Raw genomic sequence first — 27,988 nt, forward strand, 5'->3', positions numbered from 1 at the left:
CTCATTACAGTGAAGAGGGAAATAAATGAGATAATTTATACAAACGTTTTGGCACCTAGAAGCTACTCAAAAAATTTTTGTGAATTTTTAGTGCAATCTCTTCTATCTCTGAATTTGTGGCCTTTATTTCATGAGTTTCAGTGTGGTGTAAATGTGCAAGATAGTTTTGGAATCAGTGAGGAGTGGGGCCAGCTTTCTAGCAGCTGTGTGACTTGCGCAAATGTCTTAGTCTCTCAGAACCTCCCTTTTTAATTCCACAAAAAGGAAATAATAGTCCTATTTTGCAAAAATGCTATGAGGCTTGCAAATAACACATGCAAAGTATCTGGCATATTGTAGGTGCAAATAAATGGCTGCTTTGTTTATCCTTAGATAAAATGATTTTTGTCCTATAAATAGAGCTAATGATTAGACTTTAATGAAATGCTTTGTTGCATGATTGTGAGTGATTTCAAACACCTAGAAACTTAAGCGTTATTCTATGGTTGTCTCACTTAATCCTTTTTAAAACATGTTTGGGTCTTGTGGGAATGTTTAAAGCTCCTTATGAAGCCAATGAATGCAGAGGTACCTATCAGCTGTAGTGGCCATTGACCCATCCACATGGGTACCCCACATAATTGTAGCTCAACTTCACCCCGAAGCCTTGGAAAGGTTACATGACAGACAGATGTAGTAGGCATGAGATTACAGGCCAAGAGGAAGAGGTCGGAGCTGTGGGCAGTATATTTGACAGGCTCATACACTGCAAGCCTTGTTCCGGGCCCCTTACAAAGCACCTCTTTAGGACGAAAACAAGATGTTCTTTGTAAATAAAAGTTCATGCATCTGAGTAATGAAGTCATTTTCCAGGGCTGCAGTGAAAGATATTCTTCTCCCGAGCCCTCTGGGTGAGGACTGTCAGGGGGAAGAGGGTGACCATCCAGTCTCCAGGGAAGGTATGAGCACAAACAGCGCGGCAGCCTGTCTCTAGAAGATGAGAAACACTGCCCCCTCTGCCATCTGAGCGCATCCGCCTCCGGCTCCAGCCCAGGAATCCCTTTTCCACCCACTGTACTGCAAACTAGCAGGGCCACATAAAAGATGTACATAAATATAGATAAGACATCCGGCACCTTGGCTAAATAAATAAGAGATGTGAGGAAGCCATCACAAAAGCTGAATATTCATCTGGGGCCCTTGGAGGGGCTCCAAACTGAGAGGGGAGGGGAGGCCGCCAGGAAAGGCCCGGCCACGGTGTCTGAAAGACCAGCTTGGAGGGGGAGGGCCTGGAAGCGAAGGTAAAAAGGGAGTGGTGAAAATGGGTGTGGAAAGGAAGCCGGGACAGCGCAGCCCTCAATCCCGACCGCCAGGGACAGGAGGTGGCCGGCGCTCGCGGGGCTCGCCCCAAACGCATCCGCCTCTTGATGCTGAGCTTTAAGCTCCATCCATCTGTACATTCTTCAGCCAGAGCCTCTGGGGAGGGAGAGAGAAAGTGAGAGAGAGAAACGGCGGGGGAAGACAGAAAGAGGAGAAAGAGAGAGAGAAGGGGGGGGGGGGCAGGCTCTGGCTTACTCTCTCACTCTTCCTTTTTCTACGAAGTTGCTCCCTGGGCTGCCTTGAGTTCCCACATCTGGATACTGCAGACGCACAGGAGGTAAAATAAGCGAGGCACCGCTGCACCACAGGGGGGACCGGCGAGGACCAACAGTGGCCGAGCCCCTGGAAGAGCCCTGTCGGATGTCAGCGGAGAGATGGCTTTGAGCTCAGCCTGGTACGCAGTCCTGCCCCTGTGGCTCTTCTGGGGCGCCGCCTGCTCCCGCGCCGCGTCTGGGGACGACAGCGCTTTTCCTTTTGACATTGAAGGGAGCTCAGCGGTCGGCCAACTAGACCCGCCTGAGACCATCGAGGCCCGCGTGGCTCTTGGAAGCCTGCCGCCTGCTGCCAAGGTACAGTGCCCCTGCCATTGTCACCCTGCTGGGGCACCTGTGCCCCGTGTTGTGTGTGTCACACTTGTGTCCCCCTCTCTCTCCCCCCCTCTTTCCCTTCCCCACCCGCCTTATGAGTTTCACCTGGACGGGTCAGTTCAGAAACTTGAAATAAAGAGTTTTACTTTGTACGTTGGATTTGGACTTTGTGATTTGAGAGCTGAGGCTTTGGAACACATCCCTGTTCAAGCTGGTAAAAGGGCATGTGTCCTGCATACTCTGAGTTAGTAGGCTAGACTCTCAGCTGGGGCTGCAGTAGCACGTCTGTGACTTTCCGCCGCTTGTCCCAATAGAGTCATTGTTGTCAAGCCACACCACTTAACGTGTGTGCCCTGTCACTGGCTTCCTGCTCCTCTGTGATGTTAGGACAGTGGGAACAACACTGCAGGACTAATGTTTTTGTAGCAGATACCTTAAATAGACACACAAGCCATTATATTCCAGAAACAAGAAGTCATGATGAAAGTCAAGCCCCATCCCAAATGTAAAAATGATGGAGATATGCTACTGATGATATGCTTATTCAAAGAGCTGCTGTTTGAATCCCTTGCAAAAGCGTTTATGTTAAAAGCATAACCAAAGTGTAGAAACTGGGTAAAGGTGCATGAATCCAGAGTAAGTGATTTAAGAACCCCCTGAGCCGAGACGGACAACAGCATGTCCAGGGCGTGGGAGATGCTAAATAGGAGGAAAATGAAGTCACCTAAGTTCATGGGAAAGGAAAGAGCAGTTGACCTAACAACACACACACACACACACACACACGCACACACACACACCCCCTATAGCTATGATTACAGCAACTATAGAACCAAAGCAGTTATGTGGATTTATACATCTCTAATGCCATTGATGCATTTCTAGTGCCATTTCTAACAGCACTGAAGTCTGGATTATTGCTATTAGTCCTACTAATTGTTAGTATAACCGTAGTTATTAATTAAACTACTGATAAGATAAGATGCATGAAGATGGTCCTTCTCCAGGAGTGAGCCCTACCCACACCCCAAAATGAGGGGGAGGATGGGTAGGGCCAGAGCAAACCAACTCCCATTGTGGTGTGAAATGTAATCCCCATGAGAAAGAGGGGCACGCCTTCTGGTCAACTTTGTACTCAGACATGGGGAGAAGCCAGACCAAGAGACACTCCACACAATGAGAAGGCTTCACTTCTCTACAGGCTTGGAATCAACCCCCCAGGAAGCGTTATCTCCACCTGTTGCTTTGAGTGGAAAGTTCCAGAATGAAACGCTTAAGAGTAGGATTGCCAGATAGAATACAGGACACCCAATTAAATTTGAATTTCAGATAAACAACAAATAGATTTTGGTTATGTCTCAAATATTTCATGGGATGTATTTATACTAAAATTTTTTTCACTGTTTCTCTGAAATTCAGTTTATCTGGGCATCCTGTCTTTTTACCTGCTAATTCTAAAAAGACAGGCACACATAACTTTTTGTAACTTTCATCTCACAAAAAGTAAGAAAATAATTATTTGATTTTTTAGGGAACCTTAAATTTATTGCTGAAACCCTGGGCAATTGCTTATATACTCATATGTTCAGTGAAATAATATGAAGGCAGCACAGCAGAGGGTTTTAGATTGCAGGCTTTGCAGTCTGATGGTCCCAAGTTCAAATTTCAGCTTGCCTGCTCCTTACCTTGGGCAAACTACAGATGCCCAACTTGCAGATAAAGAAACTGAGACTTAGATAAGTTATTGATGTCTACTTCATATTTCATACAGTTACTGTGATGAAATTAGATAAAATACATAGAGGACTTAACACAGTGACTAACATGTATAAATGCTTTATACATCCTACGTGTTGTTTTTATTATTATTATAAAAAATACACGGCTAGCTGGATTAAAAGAAACCCTTATTTGGGAATATTTCTCAGAACTTTATTTTTATGGTGCTATTTTACTTAATATTGCTTGTCTGTATCCTTCCAATCAAAAACAGTGTCACGTAGTATGTTAAATTTGTAATACTGTTGGAGACTAATAGGTTCAGAATGCCCGTTGAGGCTTTTGGTTTAGGGAAACAGAAAGAATCTGTTAGTCATTCCGGAGGGTCATATGATGTAGAGAGGGTGGGATTGGGGTAATTATGTTCCCACTGCATAGTTTCACATAATGCCCTCCAGTCAGCCTGCAGTCCCACAGCGATCCCAACGCCCCACCATTCGGGTTTCCCATGCTTTTTATAGACAGTAAGGAGACCTGAAAGCAAATACATTCTGGAGATTTAATAACATGGTACAACCACTCCACTGAATTGGTTCAGGAGGTTATATTTCATCTGTAGAGAAAAAGAGAACATGGACTCATACAAGACGTTATTCGCGGGCGTTTGGAGAGGTGGATGGAAGGATATTCTAAAAATACATTCATTTTATTTGAATCGGATATATATATAAATGGTCATTCCTCAATTCTCCTTCAAAGGGAAGAAAGAAAATTAGTAAAGCAAGCATGGAGCAGTGGGGGGTGCTAGGCTGACGGCCTTCCTAAGGCTCTCCCATGCTCCTCCATAGCAGGACTGGCGTCCTCTCCACCCTCAGCACAGACTAGGGCACACAGGTGCACAGTGTGGGTTAGGAGAACAAATACATTCAACATGCACTGAATAAAAGGATGGGAAGCATGGGCTGACCAAGAAGGAAGGCCCCTCCTTTCCTTCTAAAATAAGCACAAGCTCCTCCAGGATGCAGAGAATTTGAAAAGAGGAGCACCATGGGTAACTCTGTGCTAGTTGCTAGGATTTTCCTACTATCTGCTTTTTCACAAGCAGATAATTTACTGAGTCCATTATTTCTGAGTATATGGTGAGAACAATGATTCTCAGTAGGTGGGGGTGGGCAAAGGGGAAACTAGGTAGTGTCAAAAAGTGTATTTAGTATTCTAATATTCTACATTTAAGAAAAGAAGGTCTTAATTTTATTATACACATTATAGCAAGTGAAACTAGGCAGAAGTCTTCTTGGCCAATATGGAGATGCAGAAGAATGGGAGGGGATGCAGGGATGGAGATGGGAACAGTCCCGCAGGAGAGGGTATCAGAGTGTCCTTAGGAAGAGTGACATTCTTGTCTATCAAAAAGAAGCAGGAGTTAAACAAGGTCAAGAACACAGGTTAGAGGTTGATTAAAAGAAACCCTTAGTTGGGAATATTTCTCAGAACTTTATTTTATGGTGCTATTTTACTTAATATTGCCATATCTCTGTTGTCTATATCCTTCGTGGCTGGAAAGAAGCCACCCAGAGACTCAGAGAGGAGTGGGGACTTTGCTGGAAGGGCAAAGCGGGAGGTGGTGGAAGGCGACGGTGCTGTTACTGCCTTTGGTAGATTATTGAGAAAATAAGGGAAATAATTGACAATACTGAGCAAACTTCCCTGAGAGGGGAAACCAGGAGTTTATCTCCTGATAACCTGACTGGATTTTGCAGTTGCTGTTCTTAGCTTCCCTCCAAGAAGATTCGTGCCCCATGAACCACAAATGTACCTCGCGCTAGACAAACTTGCTTGCTAAAAAAAAAAAGCAATATGAACTAGACTAATTTTGAGGGACTTTTCTTCTAGACTCCCTTCAGGTTGATCTGTGATCCCATGCTCCAACACATAGTTAGGTGCCCTGCCACTAAAGGACTGTAGTATGTTTATTAAGAGACAGTTCAGATCCCTTTCACTATCTGCTTTCCGTTGCCTTATCTTGCTCCCTTACTTTGAGAAAGGCTTTGTAGAACAACATCAAGACTTCCAGTCACTGGCCTGGGCCATCACTCTATACCTCTGTTCACAGAGCAGTTGGTAATTTAACACCCACATGCCACCCCCAGCCTGGCATGCAGTCATTGTTTCACTCACTTAATACCATCCAAAGAGCAGGTTTGGAGACCTACCATGTGCAGAGTAATAAAGCAGGCGCCAGGAGGGACAGAAAGAAGGCAGAGTCACATCCCTACCCTCAAGGAGTAAGCAATCTAAGATAGAAAAATATACACGTAGCCACTATATAAAGCAGAATGAATTTATGTTCTGTAAGAGCGGCTATCAGCTAAGTGCAATGGGGCTAATGTGGAAAAAGTATTACTCCTGGGCTAGGCCAGTAGGGCACAGCCCCTTACTCACCAAACACCAAAGAAAGTTCCTGGGAAGCATTATTTTAGAAGGACTGGAATACAGTAACGGTAATAATAATAATAGTGTGGCTTATCGATGACACTCATTGAGTATTTACCACATGCCAGACACTGGTCTAAGCACTTTCCATGAATTATTTCCCTTAACTCTCATAACAGTTCAGTGGGATTGGCGTAGTTATTACCTCATTTTGCAAACGTGGAAACTGAGGCACAGAGCATTTGCCCAGGCAACCTGTCTGGTAAGTGACCCAGCTAGGAAGGAGTTTATGAAAGTAATTCAACTGTGCAAGAATATCTAGAAAAATGTGGTGAGGTAAATAGAACTATCTGTAGGAACAATTTTAGTCAAAGTTTGGGAATTTCTTAAAGTGAAGATATATAAAATACCATTCAAAGACCATTTATGCAGTGCTTGCTAGATGAGTAGCATAAATTACATGGCCTATCTTACAGAATTTATTATAAAACTGCTGGAAAACAGAGAATTCCATTTGCTGTAATTCCAGAGTTCTCAGATTTAACCAGAAGAAATGTTTTTTTTTAATTGTGGTAAAATATACACAAAATTTATTATTTTAACCATTTTTAAGTGACATTAGGTAACTCACCATTCATCATCATCCATCGCCATCCATCACCATCACTACCATCCATCTCCAAAACTTTCATCTTCCCAAACTCAAACTCAATACACATTAAACAATAATTCCTGTTAGCCTTTTCCCCAGGCCCTGGCAACCACCATTCTACTCTCCATTTCTATGAATCTGACTACTCTAGGTATCTCATATAAGTGGAATCTACAGTATTTATCATTTTGTGCCTGGCTCATTGCACTTAACATAATGTGTTCAAGGTTCATCTACGTTGTAGCAATTGTCCAAATTTCATTCCTTTTTAAGGCTGAATAATATTCTATTGTATGTATATATCACATTTTATTTATCCATTTGTCTGTTGATGGACATTGAGTTATTTCTACCTTTTGGCTACCGCGAATAGTGCTGCTATGAACATTGGTCTACAATTATCCATTTGAGTCCCTGCTTTCAGTCCTTTTGAGTACATACCTAGAAGTGGAATTGCTGATCCTATGGAACAGAGACAGTTTTAAAACTCAGATTTTTATGGAGGCCGAGCAAAAAATAACTGGGCAGGGAAAGGAACGCATCCTGTGAGTGGTGGGGCCCAAGCAACAGCAGAGGAAGGGATGCCTCTTCCAGAGGGCACCCACCTCTCAGTGTTGCCAGGCCTTCTGTTTTTTTACAAGAAGACAGAATCTGGATTCTTAAGTGAAATTGCTGACTCAGTTTTTTTAATGCCCTGTGGGAAGCACATCGGGGACTGTTTATTTGCAGTCTCTGCTTTAGGACATTTGAAATTCACCTTTCATCAAAGGCACAATGTGGGCATCTAGCCAGACAGATGTGCTATGAATCCAGCTCCCCTACTTTCTAGCTGTTTGACTTTAGGCAAATTAGTTCATTTTTCAGAGGCTCGGTCTGTTTGATTTTAAAATGAATACAAATGTATTTTCTTTGCAAGATATTTGTGAAATTCAAGTGAAATCGTGTGTATAAGCTACCTAACTCGAAGTCTGCCCTCATTCTCTCTTCTCTCCCTCCCTCCTCACCCTTTTTCTTCCATTATCTGTTTTTATCTACCTTCGAGTTCAGATTTGTAGTATCAGTCTATTTTCATCTAAATTTTTACTTATTCTGTAAATTTGATTACTTTCAACTTCTGCTTACAAATTTGCTGATTATCCAACATTGGACAAGAAGGAGACTAGTTTAACTATTAAAATCATTGTATCCCTAATGGTTCTTTAAACATAACCTTTCCCCAGAAATAGGATAATCTGAGCAGTTAAGAGAAATGAGTCAGTTTTCCCAAATACCCAAAAAACTAAACAAAAAACCCAGCATATTTGCTATGACAAGGACTATAACCTTTTTTTTTTCCCCTTTCACAATTAAATTCTAAAATCTGACTTGTCATAGATTCTTGAAGCATGTAATGCCAAAAACACGCCTATCCTTTAGGGTTTTTCCTTACTCAAAGTAAGCACATAAATATAATGATGGCCAGACATAGTTATGAGACATTTGATTGGTTAGAAACCATTAAAATCAGATTGCCAGTACATGCTTTGAGTTCCAAAACTTAGCATTTCCAAACAATTACTTTTGTGTTTTCTAAAGCAAATAATCTGCTACTTGACTGAGATATAGTGACCACATAGGAGAATATTTAAATATCTACTCCAGCATTTGCCAAAAAGCAGCATTCTTTTTTCAATTGCTTTTCTTTTTGCTCCTAGTGTGGTAAAGTTAAATTCTGGGAAATGGTTTACTAAAGGGAAGTTTAACCACAGATGTTTGTAATTCCAACTTAAGTTTCCCATCAAAGTCTTAATGAAATTCAGCTGCCAAGCAGTCGGCTCTGAATCTGAGTCTTTTTATCATGAGAAACTTGGGAAAACAGCATTCCGAGGCTGACTGGTAGTGGGAAGCTGTCCATATTCAAGCCCAAATCCTCTACATAAAGGAAAAAAAAAAAATACACGAAGAAACAAATTCTCTTAAAAAAAAAAAGGAGTGGGGGGTGGTCAAATGTACTTTCAGTAACATGTAATACGGCCCTCTTTTCACTTCCAGGAATTTCTTAGTTTGTGTGTTGTTGGAGGCTAGAGATCTAGGTTTACCTAAATGGAGTGAAGTATCAATGTTTATGACTCCATGAGAACCAATGAGTTGGAGAAATCCCATAACATTAACAGCTGCATCAGCCCAAGCCCCTTGGAGACTAGAGCAGTGATCCATGCTGCATACTACAGCTGAAAGGATGCTTGAGCACAGTGCAGATTCTGTATATTAATATTTATTTTGAAATTATGCCTTCCATTACATGGAGTGGCATGATTACTTTAAAGGAAATCGAGATGTCTAGAGATCAAAGATGTCTTCACTAAAACTCACCTTGGACGTGACTGTTACATGCAATACTGTTGTCTGTTTACAAAGTGAATTGCAGCATGGCACACTGCACTGAGCAGCTCTGTAAAGCCAAATGTCGACCCAAAGGAATGCATAATATAGACACAAGCAGAAGGCAAGATAAATGTCTAAAAAGCCTTGTACCGTGGGATGCCAGGGCTGTAGAACCATCTAGAATCACTGCAAGAGCCAGAGCACAAATTCAGGGTTTAAAATCATGGCTGGCTGCTTCTTCCACACAGAATTATTCCACAGTGCCTTTCAAGGTTCACAGCCACAGTGTGTATGTTTCCCTTTGATGATCAGTGATATAATTTGACAAGCTAAGCGTGCCCTAAGTGTAACCTCTCTTCCTGCTGATATGCCATGAGTCCTAGGAGCAGCAGAGCAGTTGTGTCATCTGTGATTCTGTTAATCCCCAGGTCACAGGTGAGGTGCTAAATGCCTGTTATTTGGAGACTGAACTGAGTCTGAATGCCTGGAGATGGACCAGTGTTTCTTTGTAGTGCATGAATAACCGCCTCATTCTATATTGTTCCCTTGGAATTGCTGTCTGTCGTGATCAATGCCAGCAGACACCCTGAAATTCCTCTCATCAGAGACAAGCCCTGAAGCCTCTATTGCAGCACAGAATTCAGCATAGAGGAGACGTGTTTGAATGTGGAGCCAGTGGGTGGTTATTATTGGATGTATAACTCTATTGGACCTTGCACTGGCAACCATAAAATCAAAGGGATCATAGGATGTTAGATCTAGAAAGAGAGTTTAGAGATTCAAACCCTCTCATTTTGTAGGTAAGGAAGCTGGGTCTCAGAGGGGTTGGGGTGCTTCACTCAAGGACACAAAGTTCATTAGCAGCAGTACCAGGAACTATGTCTTCTGACTTCCAGCCTTATTTTCTTTCAAATTATTTCAATCAACTGAATCATCCTTAGCTTTAGAACTGGGGATCATTAAGTAAAATATATATTTTTTAATAAAATATATATATGTATACAGACAGATATATATATATATATACAGATATATCTTTAAGAGAAGAATTGTTTACTTCTAATATACTATCACTTTACTCTTCATTGTTTCTAGTTAACCTTAAGTTGAAATATCAGTAGGAGAGTCTCCCAGAATTGAGTGGAGTGGGAAAAGCACTGAACCGTGAGTCTGGAACTAACTATTCTGGTTCTTGGCCATGCCACTAACAGCCAGATTACCCTTACCAGTTAAAGGAACCTGGGTAAGTCCCTTCACCTCCTGGGACAGCTTGAAAAGAACAAAACAAAATCAAGGTTCCTTCAAGCAACCAAGTTCTATAATTGGCTAATAAATATATCAAATTGTAAACCACTTAAAGGGAAGCTGACCTAAGGAACAGAATCACTCAGAGTCACAGCTGCTGTCCTGGTTAGAACCCCAAGATTTAGTATCCAGAACCTGAGGGAAACACAGGGTCCTGATCTGGTTAAGAGGGTTGGGTGGGGATGGTTTAAGAGTCCTTTTTCCTGCTTCCTTCAGGGGCAGAGCTGAGGATGGTTTGCAGGACAGAGCACTGGCCCAGCCACGGACATGAGCCTTTCCAAGATGACACGCCCAGGAGGTTTCCCAGCCAGCATCCGGTGCAGACACCTAAGTGTGTCCAATGAATATTAATGGTCTCCCATGCCAGGGTTCCTGCTGCCATCTGCCCTCTCCAGACCTTCAGGGTGACCCTAAGCATGAAGCTCCACATGGAAAAACAAGAAGTATGACAATGGACGAGATAAGGGACATAGGGACTTGTGTCCCTGAGTCTTCTAACACTTAAGTGACATGTGACAGAGGGTCCAGAGAGGAGAATGTCTTTTCACTCTGCACAAAAGGAAGGAAGAGCCAGTGAGGGATTATTAATTCACTATAAACATCAACTGAAATCACTGCATTATAGTAGACACAAAAATGCCACCAACTAAGCCTTCATGACAAGGTAAAGAGGAAGCTTAATTTGATAGCCTGCTCTAGATTGAGCAGAATGCAACATTTGGAAGCAAATATTTTAAAGACTCCAAATGTGGCCCAAGGACAGCGGCACCAGCAGCACATGGACCCGTACTGGGAATGCAGACTCCCAGGTCCCGCTCTGGAATCAGAATCTGCATTTTCACCAGATGCCCAGGTTGTTCACATGCACATTAAAGTATGAGAAGCACTAGTCTCTAAAATGCAGCTGGGCTTAGATTTTAATGGACTTCAGGAAATTGAGAATCCAGAAAAGGGAAGCGTTTTTGACATAATTATAGAGAGGCCTAAAAAATAAAACCAAATCATGGCTGCATGAGGCTAGTGAGAGAGCTCACAGGCCCACCCGGGTACTAGCCCCCGGCCTGGAAAGGTGCACTTGAGAATAAAAATCAAGCTTCAAAGAAAATTGCTGCTTCAAGGCATCTGGAGGAGCTGAGAAGGTAACGTCACTTCCTGAAACCCTGGCCCGCACGCAGCAGGTGTTCAGGAAGGGAGCTTAAAGAAAGACATGAATAATAATAATACTTTTAATGTTTTTTAAAATGCTTAGAGGATATCAAACAAACAGACTTTAAAAAGACAGACATGAAATGATAAGGAAGGTTTCCTACTCCCAGCACACACAGCCTAGAAACAGGACCACTGGAGATCTGTGTCCTTGAGGGGAAGGGAGCAGAGACGGGAAGAATTTACTCGTGGAACCTTCTTGGAAACAGGGTGTTGCCAGACTCTTAGGAAATAGTGGGATTATAACGTCTCTCTTGCTAACAAGGGAGGCTTTCTAATTCAGGATAATGTGGCTTCGGGGAGTGAGGAGTGTGGTCTCTGGCCTAAACTAGAAAGATACTTGATAAGATATATGGAAGAGCTAGTTCCCCGGAATGAGAATTGCCAAGGCTAGCCCTCAAAATGGAACCTCTCTAGAGGGATTGAGATTTGCAGGAAAGTGCTCTTGAGACAGGGTCTCGGCCTCCTCCTGCATCAGCAGAGTCATCTCCATTCTCCTGGCCCATTCCAGGTCTCCTGATGCAGCCACAGCCCTGAGAGGGCCCCTTGTTATTCTGTAACAGCCTTACAGGACAGCTGTCATCCTTTTGATTTTAATGCCTAACCACCTGCTTAGCACTAGCTGTGTCCTAGGCATTGTTTGAGGTGCTCTATGTGTATTACTAATTTTGCTCATAACGTAATGAGGAAGGCACTGCTATTAGCACTATTCTACACTTGAGGAAACTGAGTCATCTAGAAGTTGAGTAATTTACCCAAGATCACAGTTTAGGGAATCTGGCTCCAAGCTCTTAATCTCTGTCCTGTAAATGACCCTCTAATGTCTGTTTCTAAATCTCAGAGTGTCTTACAATACCTCAGCTAACAAGGGTCCCCAGTATCATCCAGGAATGCCAGAGTGGTCTTAGAAGCTGATGAGTCTATTTAAAGAACATTTAAATTAGTGGTATGTTTATACTTTGACTTGTTTTTCAAGTTATAGAGTTAAACTCACTCTATCATCTCAATAACAATAGGAGGTTCTTCTTTAGGCATAATAGGAATAAAGATTGACATAATATCTGAATGTATATGTATGTATGTATCTCCAAATATGCTAAGCATTAGTCATTTCAGTGGAATCCTGAGTTTACATTAGGGACCTCCAACTTAAAAGAACTTGATAGAAGGCTAAAGAAGGAACTTGAACTGTAGTAAAAGCAGGATCTCAGGGGAAATGATTAGACAAAGTATGTCAATCATAGGAAAACTGAATGAAGGCTTAGAAACTATTTATCTTTACAAATTTTTCTTTATAAAGGAAAATATGGAAAGAAATGGAGTTTGGCAACTGAAAGGATTCAAGTCAGACCTAAAAGACACATAAGCTGTTAACTTCTTTCCTAGAAATTTTCAAGCACTATATAAAACAACATGTCTGAAATAAGAGAGTTATTCATTCAGCTCACAGTGATTAAGAGCTGAGAGGAACCAGGCAAGGCATCAGTGATTCCGTCTGGGACAAACCCAGGTGGCCTCCACCCTGCTGGACCAGGAGGATAGCTCTGCTAGCAGCAGTCACTTGTGTAGTGTGCTGTTAGCCTGGAAGAAAGGAAGGTGTTACAGTAGCGGTCCCCCAGACAATCACGCCCAAGAATCTCTACTGCTTCTCCTATCCCTCTAGCCTCAGGTTTTGAAACGTTTTGCTTACTGTGTTAGTTTGCTAAGGCTGCCATAACGTTATACCACAGACTGGGAGATTTAAACCACAGAAATTTATTTTCTTACCTTTCTGGAGGCTAGAAGTCTGGAATCAAGGTGCCATCAGGCTTGGTTTCTGGTGAGAGCTCACTTCCTGGATTGTAGATGGCCACCTTCTCTCTGAGTCCTCACATGGCCTTTATCCTGTGCACATGCAGAGAGAGAAAGAGAGAGATCTCATCCTCTTTTATAAAAACACCAGTTCTATCAGATTAATGCCTTACCCTTACGATCTCACTTAACCTTTACTAGCCCCTTGTATGCCCTACCTCCAAATACACTCATATTAGGCACAGAACTTCAACATGTGAATTGGGATGGGGGAGGCGTGTTAACTGAGTTGGTAACACCTACCAAGAGAAGTGTGGTAAGCGTAACTCTTTTTTTAATTAGGCAAAGTAATGTATAATAGCAAAAGAGAGCTTCTGGTAAAATAAGTATTGTTATCACTCTGTATTAACCTCAGCCAAAAGCAAAAACAAACACAAAAATTTCATTAGCATTTCATTTTGATTATACATTTTTATGAATGTGTCGCAATTTTTATTAGATATTTTGAAATATGGAGAATAGTACATTCAGCCCTATATTGCCACCTTGTATTCCTTAGGTGTCCAGGGACACTTGATTGATTAGCATTAATGTTTTTATTCTCTTATTTTAAAAAGGTACCTACTACCTCAGCAAGTTGCTTTGTATGATATAAACAGGAATAGAATCCAGTCAAAGAGATAAAACAAGTAAACAATAGTGTAATACAACTAAATGTTATCAAAACTCTTAGAGGGTTTAGAAGGAATGTTCACTCCTGGTGGGAAGTTCACAAGTGAATTCATGGAAGAGGTGACATTTGAGTTGAATCTTTAAGATTGAGGAAAATTCAAGCTGAGGGGATAGGATAAGTAAAGTCAAAAGACACAGGGTTCTTCTGGAAAGGGATATAGTCCTAGTTGGTGGTACTGGATAACAGGGAGCCACTGAAGATTTCAGAGCAGAAAAGATGCTCAATGAGAATTCATCAACATTAATCTGGACATGGGCTATTGGATGGAGGACGCAGTAGGCAGCAGAGAGCCTGGAATCAGGGTAACTTATATCATGTATTGGTAATTGTCCAGGAACGAGTAAGAAGGGTCTGGATTTAGATGGTGGCCATGGTCTGGAAAGGAGGAAACAGACGCTGGGGTCATTGCAGAGATTCTATCAGATGACGCGCCCTGTTTTGGAGAGCAAGGATGACAGAGAAGTCAGAGGTGCTGCTGCTGTTTGTAGAAATGTATTACATCATGGGAAAAAACCTTGGGTTCAAAGACCTTTGAACACAAGACCTACTAAATCAGTGGCTTTCAGGCTGAGGCTTCATGGAAATGCCTTGCGTCGGGTATAACTTGGGGTGAGGGAGGCTGAGCCACAAGAAGTGGGGGCTCTTCTTCCTTCAACCAGTGCATCTTTTTAATCTGTTTTACAGATGAATTCTACATGAGATTTCCCTGGGAAAAAAGGAATTCTCTGCCCTACAGTGTTTGAGAACCATGATGCTGGGGGCTTCCGAGTTGATATTCTAAATCATGACAGGTCTCCAAAATATTGCCCAAAATCTCATTCAAATCAGTGCTTCCTAGGCAGTTTCTCAGTGTTACACATACCTGCCTCTGGGCCAGTGCGTAGTGCTGATTGCACAGAGGTGCTGGTGCTCTGAGCATCTCTGCTGCGGCTCCAAACACAAGCTAGAAATCACTGAACAATTGGTGCTCTCCTGAGAGATATCTTTATGCTTCCTGTTCCCTGTCTGAGGATATTTTTGGCCCTTTCCTAGGAACTTAGGAAATTCCAATTTGTCTCAGTTATTACCTGGGAGTGCTGAGGAAAAGGCAAAGGAGTTTTGGAAAGCTTTGGAGGGTGGTAGTGGGTTGAACAGATAACCGGTATCTTTCAGTCCTCATAGGAACAGTCAGATGTTTGCATGGTTCTTATTTTTCTAAACCACTGGTTTCATCATTATTAACATCATCTTATCCTAAACCTAAACAGTTACTCACCTGCACTCTGACCTAAAAAGACAGCTCTTAGTCTTACTTTCCCCTCCCTCAACACAGGATTACACCCATCTTTGGTCCTTCATCTCCAAAGGCCAAAATGCTTCCACTATGAGTGTTATGTCTATTAAAAGGGAGAAAATAAACATTTAAAACCGTATTTGATTTTTTTTATTTGAATGAAAAAAGTGACACATTGAGCATTTCATAGTGTCATTAAGGCAAGTTGCCACTTATATTATTTTGCTTTATGACATATATTCAAACACTGAGAGAGAACTGATCTTCTGATAAATTAGGAAAGCTTCCTATATATCTCAACCCAAGTTTAAAGAGCACAGCTTTCAAAAAGCTCTTGACATTGGACAAATGTTATTTACAACTGAAAAATATTGGAATTTCCAATGACTACTAACTCAGTTGAAAAACAATGTTAATACTTTAAAGCTTCCATGAGGGGATATGGGGATATATGTATACATGTAGCTGATTCACTTTGTTATACAGCAGCAACTAACACAACAATGTAAAGCAATAAAGATGTTAAAAAAAAAGAGTAAATTTTAATTTTTAAAAAGTTAAATAAATAAATAAAAATAAAGCTTCCATGATTTACAAGGTATATTCGTACATATTTCCACCTTTATTCCTTTCAACTATATTACAAACCAGGCAGGCCACTGGTTTTATTAATCTAATTTATATAAACGTGGAGATGTTAAATACTTTGCCCAAAGTTTCATAGCATGGAACCAGTATGAAACAGCAGGCAGCTTTATAGAATTCTAGACTGTTAAGATGGGAAGAGCCTAGAAAGCATCGTGCCACTAATATCATTGAAAGAGGAGGAAACTGGAGCCAGAAGTTAAGTCACTTCCTCGAGGTCCCACAGCAAGTTTCTAGAACTGGAACCAGCCAAGTTTCCTGACTCTTAGAGCAGTCCTCTTGTCCTACTGAATCACAGCATGGATGCCATCACCAGAATAAATAATAGGGGTGAGGAACACCTGGTGATCTGTGTGTTGGGATACTAAACAAGTTGGATCAGACAAGAGCATATCCATGTTTACCTTCTTGTTATGCCTTATGTCACCATCTGTGCCTTAGTCCGAAATAATTTAACTACTAAAATATTAATTCTCTTGGCCTTTTGGTCAGTATATTTATCCCAATTTTGAATTTAATTTATAAACACACTATTCATACCTCTTCTTTCATTTCAAGGATTTTTGCTTTGTCCCCATATGGCTATTGACCCCTTAAATTATGCTTTCAGCACCTATACTTAAAAAGAAAGCTTTCAAGTGCACTAAGATTTCAGAATTTCCGGTTAGAGTTTCCTGATGGTCATATAAAAATAAACAACACATCCTGGATCTTAAAAGGAAGAAAGAAAATAAGATCAATTTCAAAAATGAACAATGACACTTCTGTTTTAAAACAATTGAAGAACTAAGTTTAAAAATTCCCAGACCACATTATGTCTGCTTTGCCCCCTGCACACAGTCATCATTCAGGTTTCCACATGACTGTAAGAAACTTCCCTATCATGTAGCAAAACAATTGTAACATGAGAAATTAATGAGGAAAATTAAATGTGTGCTGGCACCAAAGTGGTCTACTCTGGCAGTTGTACCTTGTTGTGACTGCCCCAACCTGCTTTAAAACAGTTCTGAGTTTCAGCATCTCCATTTTTATTTGTGGAGCTTTTTCACTGCTGATTTCAAAGTCAAGTCACCCTACTCTTCTAACAGCAAGTTTCTCAAAGGCAATCTACCAATTCCCAGCAGAACTGTAGTTAGTAAAATCCAGGGACTGCGCCAGGAGTAGCATCTGCTTAGATGTGCCCTGAGTCTAACAGAGGATAAGAAATAATGAAGATTTCAGGGGTTGGGGCAGCCCGCTGTGGTCAGCAAAATAAGAAGGTCTTTGGGAGGCAGAACAGTTCTAATCTGCTGCGCACTCAGTGGTTCACTTTCAAAATGGCAGGCACAATCATCCCTTGTTCTCTCCCCTGGTCTTGATGTGAGGAGGATCCTCAGTATGGTGAAAGTAATACCGTATTTAAGGAAACATAAATATCTTTGTCAGATCAGAGTAATAATCTTTTTGGGGGAAGGATAATACTCTTTGTAACGTGCTTAAAATCTCTGTGTTTTTTTAAAGGGCTGGGCTCTTCCTACACTCAAACAGTATTGGTGATTATTTTGGCAGGTGAAGCACATTTTCCCTGCGACCTGTGTTTCTGGACCTGCAATATATCAAAATGTTCAGTGGAAATAAGTATTTTCTTTTCTGCAGAATATCTTTTTATCTGCTCTTCCATTCAGTTGTTTAGAAAGCTAACAAGTGTTGGACCCTTGTTTTAATTTTAAGACATTATATCATCATCCCAGATTATCTAAACTGTTTTGATTTTCCTTTGATTACAATCTTTTTGTAATCTGCTAACATAAGTTCATCTAGAAAATGTGCTTTCCCCTCAAAGTCATGAGTCAGCATGGATTTCCTTGGAACATAGTTCACATCGTCTAAGAAATTTACAAACTTTTTTTCTTTATATGCTATTCACTTTTTTTTTAAACATCTTTATTGAAGTATAATTACTTTACAATGGGGTGTTAGTTTCTGCTGTACAACAAAGTGAATCAGCTATACATATACATATATCCCCATATCTCCTCCCTCTTGCGTCTCCCTCCCACCCTCCCACCCCTCTAGGTGGTCACAAAGCACCGAGCTGATCTCCTTGTGCCATGCGGCTGCTTCCCACTAGCTATCTATTTTACATTTGGTAGTGTATATATGTCAATGCCACTCTCTCATTTCGTCCCAGCTTACCCTTCCCCCTCCCCGTGTCCTCAAGTCCATTCTCTACATCTGCGTCTTTATTCCTGTCCTGCCCCTAAGTTCTTCAGACCCTTTTTTTTTTTTTTTAGATTCCATATATATGTGTTAACATATGGTATTTGTTTTTCTCTTTCTGACTTACTTCACTCTGTATGACAGACTCTAGGTCCATCCACCTCACTACAAATAACTCAATTTCGTTTCTTTTTATGGCTGAGTAATATTCCATTGTATATATGTGCCACATCTTCTTTATCCATGCATCTGTCAGTGGACACTTAGGTTGCTTCCATGTCCTGGCTACTGTAAATAGAGCTGCAATGAACATTGTGGTACATGACTCTTTGAATTATGGTTTTCTCAGGGTATATGCCCAGTAGTGGGATTGCTGGGTCGTATGGTAGTTCTATTTTTAGTTTTATAAGGAACCTCCATACTGTTCTCCATAGTGGCTGTATCAATTTACATTCCCACCAACAGTGCAAGAGGGTTCCCTTTTCTCCACACCCTCTCCAGCATTTATTGTTTGTAGATTTTCTGATGATGGCCATTCTGACTGGTGTGAGGTGATACCTCATTGTAGTTTTGATTTGCATTTCTCTAATGATTAGTGATGTTGAGCATCCTTTCATGTGTCTGTTGGCAATCTGTATATCTTCTTTGGAGAAATGTCTATTTAGGTCTTCTGCCCATTTTTGGATTGGATTGTTTCTTTTTTTGATATTGAGCTGCATGAGCTGCTTGTAAATTTTGGAGATTAATCCTTTGTCAGTTGCTTCATTTGCAAATATTTTCTCCCATTCTGAGGGTTGTCTTTTCATCTTGTTTATGTTTTCCTTTGCTGTGCAAAAGCTTTTAAGTTTCATTAGGTCCCATTTGTTTATTTTTGTTTTTATTTCCATTTCTCTAGGAGGTGGGTCAAAAAGGATCTTGCTGCGATTTATGTCATAGAGTGTTCAGCCTATGTTTTCCTCTAAGAGTTTGATAGCGTCTGGCCTTACATTTAGGTCTTTAATCCATTTTGAGTTTATTTTTGTGTATGGTGTTAGGGAGTGTCCTAATTTCATTCTTTTACATGTAGCTATCCAGTTTTGCCAACACCACTTGTTGAAGAGGCTGTCTTTTCTCCATTGTATATCTTGCCTCCTTGATCAAAGCTAAGGTGACCATATGTGCGTGGGTTTATCTCTGGGCTTTCTATCCTGTTCCATTGATCTATATTTCTGTTTTTGTGCCAGTACCATACTGTCTTGATTACTGTAGCTTTGTAGTATAGTCTGAAGTCAGGGAGCCTGATTCCGCCAGCTCCGTTTTTCTTTCTCAAGATTGCTTTGGCTATTCGGGGTCTTTTGTGTTTCCATACAAATTGTGAAATTTTGTGTTCTAGTTCTGTGAAAAATGCCATTGGTAGTTTGATAGGGATTGCATTGAATCTGTAGATTGCTTTGGGTAGTACAGTCATTTGCACAATGTTGATTCTTCCAATCCAAGAACATGGTATTTCTCTACATCTGTTTGTATCACCTTTCATTTCTTTCATCAGTGTCTTATAGTTTTCTGAGTACAGGTCTTTTGTCTCCTTGGGTAGGCTTATTCCTAGGTATTTTATTCTTTTTGTTGCAATGGTAAATGGGAGTGTTTCCTTAATTTCTCTTTCAGATTTTTCATCACTGGTGTATAGGAATGCAAGACATTTCTGTGTGTTAATTTTGTATCCTGCTACTTTACCAAATTCATTGATTAGCTCTAGTGGTTTTCCGGTAGCATCTTTAGGATTCTCTATGTATAGTATCATGTCATCTGCAAACGGTGACAACTTTACTTCTTTTCCAATTTGGATTCCTTTTATTTCTTTTTCTCCTCTGATTGCTGTGGCTAAAGCTTCCAAAACTATGTTGAATAATAGTGGTGAGAGTGGACAACCTTGTCTTGTTCCTTATCTTAGAGGAAATGGCTTCAGTTTTTCACCATTGAGAACGATGTTGGCTGTGGGTTTGTCATATATGGCCTTTATTATGTTGAGGTACGTTCCCCTCTGTGCCTACTTTCTGGAGGGTTTTTATCATACATGGGTGTTGAATTTTGTCGAAAGCTTTTTCTGCATCTATTGAGATGATCATATGGTTTTTCGCCTTCAGTTTGTTAATTTGGTTTATCACATTGATTGCTTTGCATATATTGAAGAATCCTTGCATTCCTGGGATAAACCCCACTTGATCATGGTTTATGATCCTTTTAATGTGCTGTTGGATTCTGTTTGCTAGTATTTTGTTGAGGATTTTTGTATCTATATTCATCAGTGATATTGGCCTGTAGTTTTCTTTCTTTGTGACATCTTTGTCTGGTTTTGGTATCAGGGTGGTGGTGGCCTCGTAGAATGAGTTGGGAAGTGTTCCTCCCTATGCTATATTTTGAAAGAGTTTGAGAAGGATAGGTGTTAGCTCTTCTCTAAATGTTTGATAGAATTCGCCTGTGAAGCCATCTGGTCCTGGGCTTTTGTTTGTTGGAAGATTTTTAATCACAGTTTCAATTTCATTACTTGTGATTGGTCTGTTTATATTTTCTATTTCTTCCTGGTTCAGTCTCAGAAGGTTGTGCTTTCCTAAGAATTTTTCCATTTCTTCCAGGTTGTCCATTTTATTGGCATATAGTTGCTTGCAGTAATCTCTCATGATCCTTTGTATTTCTACAGTGTCAGTTGTTACTTCTCCTTTTTCATTTCTAATTCTATTGATTTGAGTCTTCTCCCTTTTTTTCTTGATGAGTCTGGCTAATGGTTTATCAATTTTCTTTATCTTCTCAAAGAACCAGCTTTTAGTTTTATTGATCTTTGCTATCGTTTCCTTCATTTCTTTTTCATTTATTTCTGATCTGATCCTTATGATTTCTTTCCTTCTGCTAACTTTGGGGGTTTTTTTGTTCTTCTTTCTCTAATTGCTTTACGTGTAAGGTTAGGTTGTTTATTTGAGATGTTTCTTGTTTCTTGAGGTGGGATTGTATTGCTATAAACTTCCCTCTTAGAACTCCTTTGCTGCATCCCATAGGTTTTGGGTCATGATGTTTTCATTGTCATTTGTTTCTAGGTATTTTTTAATTTCCTCTTTGATTTCTTTAGTGATCTCTTGGTTATTTAGTAGTGTATTGTTTAGCCTCCATGTGTTTGTATTTTTTACAGATTTTTTCCTGTAATTGATATCTAGTCTCATAGCATTGTGGTCGGAAAAGATACTTGACACTATTTCAATTTTCTTAAATTTACCAAGGCTTGATTTGTGACCCAAGATATGATCTATCCTGGATAATGTTCCAAGAGCACTTGAGAAGAAAGTGTATTCTGTTGTTTCTGGATGGAATGTCCTATAAATATCAATTAAGTCCTTTTTAAAAAAGGAGAAAAAACTGAAAAAGCAGTTGAAGCTTTAAATGAGGATAGATTTTTGCTCTATTTCAGCTGTTCAGTGACTGGGCTATTGACAATAGAGTATTAAAAACCAAGTGTACCAGGTTCTTGCTTTAATTATTGATAGATTCTCAGTCAATTCAATCTTGTAGCTATCGAGAGAGCCACACAACCAAGTATTCCTATTACCATTCTTTTGCTCATCTCACTTTGGGTAAAATGCGTTAGCAGAATGAAAGAGGATAAAAAAATATTCTCTTCTTACAGTTGAATGGCATTATCCCTATGCATAAATTATAACTTGGAAATTACTGTCAATTCCAAACTCCTAACTTTTAAGCCACATGATAGTCCCTTATGGGATCCTGGTGACCACAAAGAATTAATGAGGCTTCTAGGCATACCTAACACTTAGTTCAGGGATTTGGGCATGCCTCCAGTATTATCTACAATATGGGGACAGAGAGTGGTATCTCCGTGTTAGTATACTGTAAGCCAGAATGTTGCTGAAGATGTCACATGAGTTTAATTGCTGATATTAAACTAATCCTTCCAAAGAAGATCACAGAAAGTAGAAAAAAAGTCAGTCCGTCTGGTCTCTTTTATTGAAGTAGATTATGGGGCGGGAGGGAGGATGCCTAGTTTGAGCAATAAAACAACAAAAGGAATATAAGTTTGACCCTCTCTGCCTTATGGGAAGTGACTAAAAAACATCCTATGTTTTCCAGCCTTTAGGCTTCAGCCTTCTCCTTTAAGAAAACCGTGCAAAAATGCCACCTCCTCTGAAGAACCATTCTTGATCCATCCCCCACCTCCATGTTAAAAGTAATTTCCCCTTCCTCTTTACTCTCTCAGCATTTCTCTGTACCTCTCCTATACTATGATTCTTAGCACTTTCTACCATATATTATAGTAAGTTACATATGCACCTTAAATGCCCTCACTAAACTCCTGGAGGCCAGCAGTGTCCATGATTCATCTTCTGATTCCCCAAATTGACTGGCCAAGTGCCTTCAGTATAATAGTTGCTCAAGAAAATAGTTCATGCATTCCTTATTTGTTGTTGAATGCCTGCTTTGTGCCACACCCTAAACTGGGTCCTGGGTAAACAGTGCTACATGAAACAGAGAGACAGAATGAATAAATGACCATACCAAATACTGAAAGCCAAAACGGTGCTGAGTTTTCTGTTTGTGGCATGTGTCCATTCTGACATAATCCTGTCATATACCTCTGATGAACAAATCAGCATTCAGCTTGACATCAATAATGAACCATGACATCCCTAGGCTGTTCATTCCAGGAGCTCTGTGCTACGGGCGAGAATGCCTTTTAAGCTAAAAGCTTTGTCTTTCCCACTGTATATGGAAAAATTGACTATGCACTTTCATGGAGAAGGTCTAGCTAAGAAATGTTTATATTGGACCAAGCCCCATCTCTAAATCTGGGCTTGTTGCTGAATGGTATTTTGTTTCCTTGGATCAGAGAAGGGGTCTGGAAACATCTGTAACTAAAGTATTGTTTTAAAAGCAGCACAATTTTTCCCCCTCAAATTACAGATAACAAAATTACTTTAAATCAAACATTCTCAGCCTTCCTCATCCATTTCCTTTCATAAATGTGTATTATTTTGCTGTCATTAAAACAGCAGTGCAGAGAACAGAGCTATAGCACTTGAGGCATTGCCATCTCCTTTGCAGTCATTTTCTTTTCACTTTGTGTACTTTACCTTCACTTTTATAAACATGCTTTAACACAGTAACTATCTGGATCAAAACAGTAATTTGGGGGCAAAATTTAAAAGCTATAAAGAGATAATATCAGGTTGTAAAGTAATTCTGAAACTACCCTTCAAAATTTTTACAAAAAGGAAAATGTGCAGGTTATTTATGCCATTTATCAATGTAAAACTGAATGAAATAAAGATTTAAATTAAATAGTATTTTACCAAAATCACAAAATAAAATTTTAGGGGAGGGAAGTTAGGGAGGAAAATTGTAGGAAACAATTCCAAATAACATGAAAAGAATGGAAATTCTGTACCAACTTTGAATCTCATTCATGTTCTAAAAATAACAGAACTTAGGAACAGTTCATGACATTGTAGTTAAAATTTTGTTCGTATAGATTTACCACTTGTTGGAAAAGTTTTTCTGTTATTGTTCTGTTTTAATTAGCTCCCCAAATTGAGGAACTGAATGGGCAGGATGGTAACTCATTTGCGTTGCTTTCTGTAAGCAGTTGGTGTTTGATATATTTGTTTATTCTTGAACTGTTTGAAAATGGCCCTGTCATCAGAGACCCTGAACAGACCACCACTCTGAAATACTTCAGTCGTGGGCTGAAAATTCATTCTCCTGAGCCTTTTAGGTGCTTGACACATTGTAGAGATGTAAAATGTTAGTTTAATGAATTCTACTGCTCCCATTTTACAAATAAGAACACTTGGGGTAAGATCTCACTGTCATTTGCCTCATAAAATTTGTCTTATAAAATATATCAAAGGCAGCGTGTAGGTTCAACTTACAATCCTAAGTTTTGAGCCAGTCACAAACCCTCTGTGGGATCTAGCCTCTCTCAGTGTTGAAGGGCGATGGTGTTAGTTTCATGGCCCAGTCAAAACTGTAGTGATGGTATTTTATTAGTGCAATTTATAGGTCAGAGTTTTCCTGTTAGGTGGGTCAAGCTGTCCTACATTCTGCCCAACCAGACATCTGCTTCTGATTCATAAGGGAAACACCTGCATACCCGCTGGTGTATGTTACACAAAGGGGCATCCTTTCCCAAGGCCCATTGTCAGATCTCTCAAATGAAACAAGGGAGGTGTCAGGGATGCAGCTGGAGGTCATACAACCAGCTTCTAACAAGAGTTGACTTCTCTAATGAGTAATTACATTATTTGCTTCACAGTCTATTTCTATCTGCACTAAATAGAAACTGCTAAAAATTGAAACACCAGTTATAAATTATTATATTTAAATTACAAATAATCGCCATATGCCAGATCTAGTAATTACAGAGGGCCAATGGACAAGGTTTCCTATCTCAGCTGAGCCACACAGAGCAAACCTGAGCAAGATTTAAAAAGTGTTCTCCCCCTCACCTGCCCCCACTTCTCCATCCCATCCCACCCCACTCCCTCATCCTCATGCCTGGGGAGTGGTAGTCAGAACTTTGGATGATGATGGCACTCACCTGTGAAATAAGGGCGATGGTACTACTGGAAATGAGATTCTTGATAAATCTGATAACCATGAGCAGAGTTGACTTTTATCCCAGATAAGCCTGGGAAAGGCAGAAGTGGACAGTGTGGGCCTGTTTGCAGCCCCAGAACAGCCCCCACCATTCTTAACATCCCTTTTTTCATCATCATCAAGAAGTGTGGTTTAGTGGAAGGTGCACTAAGGGTGGCATTAACTTGCTCTATGTACGTGACTTTAGATGAGTCCCTTACTTTTCTCGGTTGCAGCTTTCCAAACTTTAAATACGAGGTTAGATGAAGGAACAACTAAGATCCTTGGCAGCTCTGGAATCCTGTGATTCTATAATACCAATGTATGTATAGTGCCATACATTCACTACATATTCATTAAGCACCTGCTGTGCAAGGCACTGAGGATACAGCGACAAGACAGACAAATCCAGATTCTGTTCTCTGGGAGCTAGGTCTTCTGAGGAAGAAAGACAATGAACCAGTAACTTCAGGGGTCATTGCTGAGCTGTGTCCCATAACGAAAGACTTACAGCTTACTGAAAAGCTGCCAGTTAAAACAGATAACCCTGGCACAGACACGTCCAAAAGGAAGGGAGGAAACTACTAGCTACTGAACCCCTTCTATACCCTTCCATTGGACTTTAACCGCACAGTATTAGTTGATACTCACAACCACTCTAAGAGATAATATGGTGATCACTCCCATTTTTTTCAGAAAGAGAAACTGAGACCTAGCATTAAATAAGCCAGGCCAGGTTACCCAGTAGTAGAACTGGAACTGGAATCAAGACCTCATGCTTTCCACTGCTCCCAGTTGTCCCCAGAGGATGTAACTATAGGGAATTATGGCTCCTGCAAGAAACAGACTGTAGTGCACCACATCAATGCACATAGGAGATAAAACAGTGATGTCTAGAAGCTGGGGGTATCCTCAATGGAAGCATATATGGAGAAGAAATTGATTCATTCACTCAACAAATATGTACAAAACTGAATGGCTGCCAGGTACATGGTTGACAGATGGGGACTTGAACATGGATATACATGTGTGCACTTCTTAAAATGCCAAAGAGTAGATTTTCAACATATTCTGACAATTTGGGGTGCAAATTCTAAAGAAAAATTACCTAAAGAGATGTGCTACAGGGTGGGGGGCGGCGGGGGGCGGGGGAGGATTTGTAAGCTGTTGGAAGAATAAGGGATAAAAAGAGGGACAGAGAGAATACATTCGAAAAGAAAATTTCCCCCTACCTATGAAATGCTCTTAATCTTCTTGATTTAACAATTAACTGACTGCAATTATACTGAGAAACCTATAAAAATTGATACTTGAAAGGGATCCCACCTTTGAATACAAACTCGTTATCTATTTAGATTCCCTAAAAATATGCTCCATCAACTGAACAGGGGAAATATGTCACTTTTCCCAGATTGTTATAAATTATGAAAGAAGAGTCCAAATACGTGAAGTGCAATCCATCTTTAGATGGTGCAGCTTCAGCCTCCAGATGAATAGAAGTCAATTTGCTAGCTCTTTTCAGTCCATTACTGGCTACTCCAAACATATTTCTTGTAAGAAGCACTTATATCCATGCTCTTTCCTGACTGTGGCCCCTAATGGACCCACTTAAAAATCTGTTATAACCCCCAAATTAATATTTAGGATGATTACAGCTAAAAAAGACCTTTCCACTTCAACAGAGAATTGTTATCTCCCAAGAGTTGATTAAATGTATATGAAACGTAAAGCTGAGTTCAGGATGTTGGGGGAGATCATGGGTGTGGTTATGGTTTTGCCTGTTTTCAGAGGCTTATGCCTCAGGAAGGCTGAAGAACAGGGCTCTCTAAGGAGGCAAAAAACATGAAGGAGATGCACTGCTCTCCACCAACAAAGCGAGGAGTGGGGCCGCAAGGAAGATGTGATTAAAAAACAGCTGGATATAGATAAACAACAAGGTCCTACTATATAGCACAAGGAATTATATTTAATACCCTGTAAACCATAATGGAAAAGAATATGAAAAAGCATACATATATGTGTGTGTGTGTGTATGTATAGCTGAATCGCTTTGCTGTACATCAGAAACACAACATTGTAAATCAACTCTACTTCCAAAACAAAATAACTGGATATAAATAATCCTAAACTTTTAGCCTAGTTCTAGCTCAATCCACACAGTCACAGTAATTTCTGGTATCACATTTAATGATTTTCTAACAAAAGCTGACTTTGCTTCTGTTTCAGTGTTCAAAACCATCCTAATTAGTAAATTAACATTTTTAAATGAGCCTTCAAAGATTTGGTAAAGGCAATTTGATTATTTGAAAGCGGCCTTGGCCTGGACTGTCTGAGAAAGTCAATCAGATGTCATTTTCTACATCTACTTCAAATGCGGACCATTTGAATCATCCCCAGATAAAGAGCTAGCAGGTCAATTATTTCATATTGCTGCTTGAGTACCTTCTCCTGCCACACCCCTGGGAATGAGGGTGTGTTGCTTACTCTCCACTTGCCCACTTATATGCCCCCCAGACCCTAGCTGTGCCTGCCTACCCACCTTGCTCTGCCTCCAGAGGCAGACCCCTGAAGACTCCTCCCTCAGGCTCCCCTGCTGAGTCAGAAAGGAGAGTAGAGAGGTGGGGCAGTTCTGCCCTGCTCCCTCTCTGCCTCACCATTGCCTCTTGGGCAGAAGCTGTGACTCCCCACCCCTGCAGGTCCAATGGGGGCATCTCCTTCACAGCTCTGGCCTCTCTGTAAGAGGCCAGAGTAAGAGCTTTCTTTGTTCCTTGGGCCCTAGGGGTGCTAGGCCTCTGTTCCCATGGCCTCTCTATTCCTTGCTGCATTAACCTCCCCACGTGTCTGTAAACCATCCATCCATTCTCGTGTCTTCTTTCTCTTCACTTGAATCCTCTAAAGTGAATTCTGTTTCCTACTGGGCCCCTGACTGACTGATTGACTAAATCAATGACAAGCCCTCTTTCAAAATTCATGGCTTTTTCCATTTCCTTTCTAGTGGGGGAACCCTTTCCAAAAGTACCTGCTGTAATTAGCTGTTGTAATTTACAAATTATTTTAGTTTCATGTAAAGGAATAATGGAAAAGAGAATATACCCCCAAAAAAC

General features: G+C 40.5%; 1 protein-coding gene across 1 annotated transcript in view; it reads left to right on the plus strand.

Annotated features, from left to right (window-relative positions):
* The first annotated feature begins 921 nt into the window (after positions 1-921).
* The window catches only part of LAMA4 (laminin subunit alpha 4), a 148,189-nt gene continuing 121,122 nt past the window's right edge, over positions 922-27,988 (plus strand). The window contains 2 exon segments of the mRNA XM_036871934.1: positions 922-938; positions 1,582-1,928. Coding sequence (XP_036727829.1) covers positions 1,734-1,928 — 195 coding nt within the window. The 5' untranslated portion in view covers positions 922-938; positions 1,582-1,733.

This window comes from Balaenoptera musculus, chromosome 12, assembly GCF_009873245.2.
Source record: "Balaenoptera musculus isolate JJ_BM4_2016_0621 chromosome 12, mBalMus1.pri.v3, whole genome shotgun sequence".
NCBI lineage: Eukaryota > Metazoa > Chordata > Mammalia > Artiodactyla > Balaenopteridae > Balaenoptera > Balaenoptera musculus.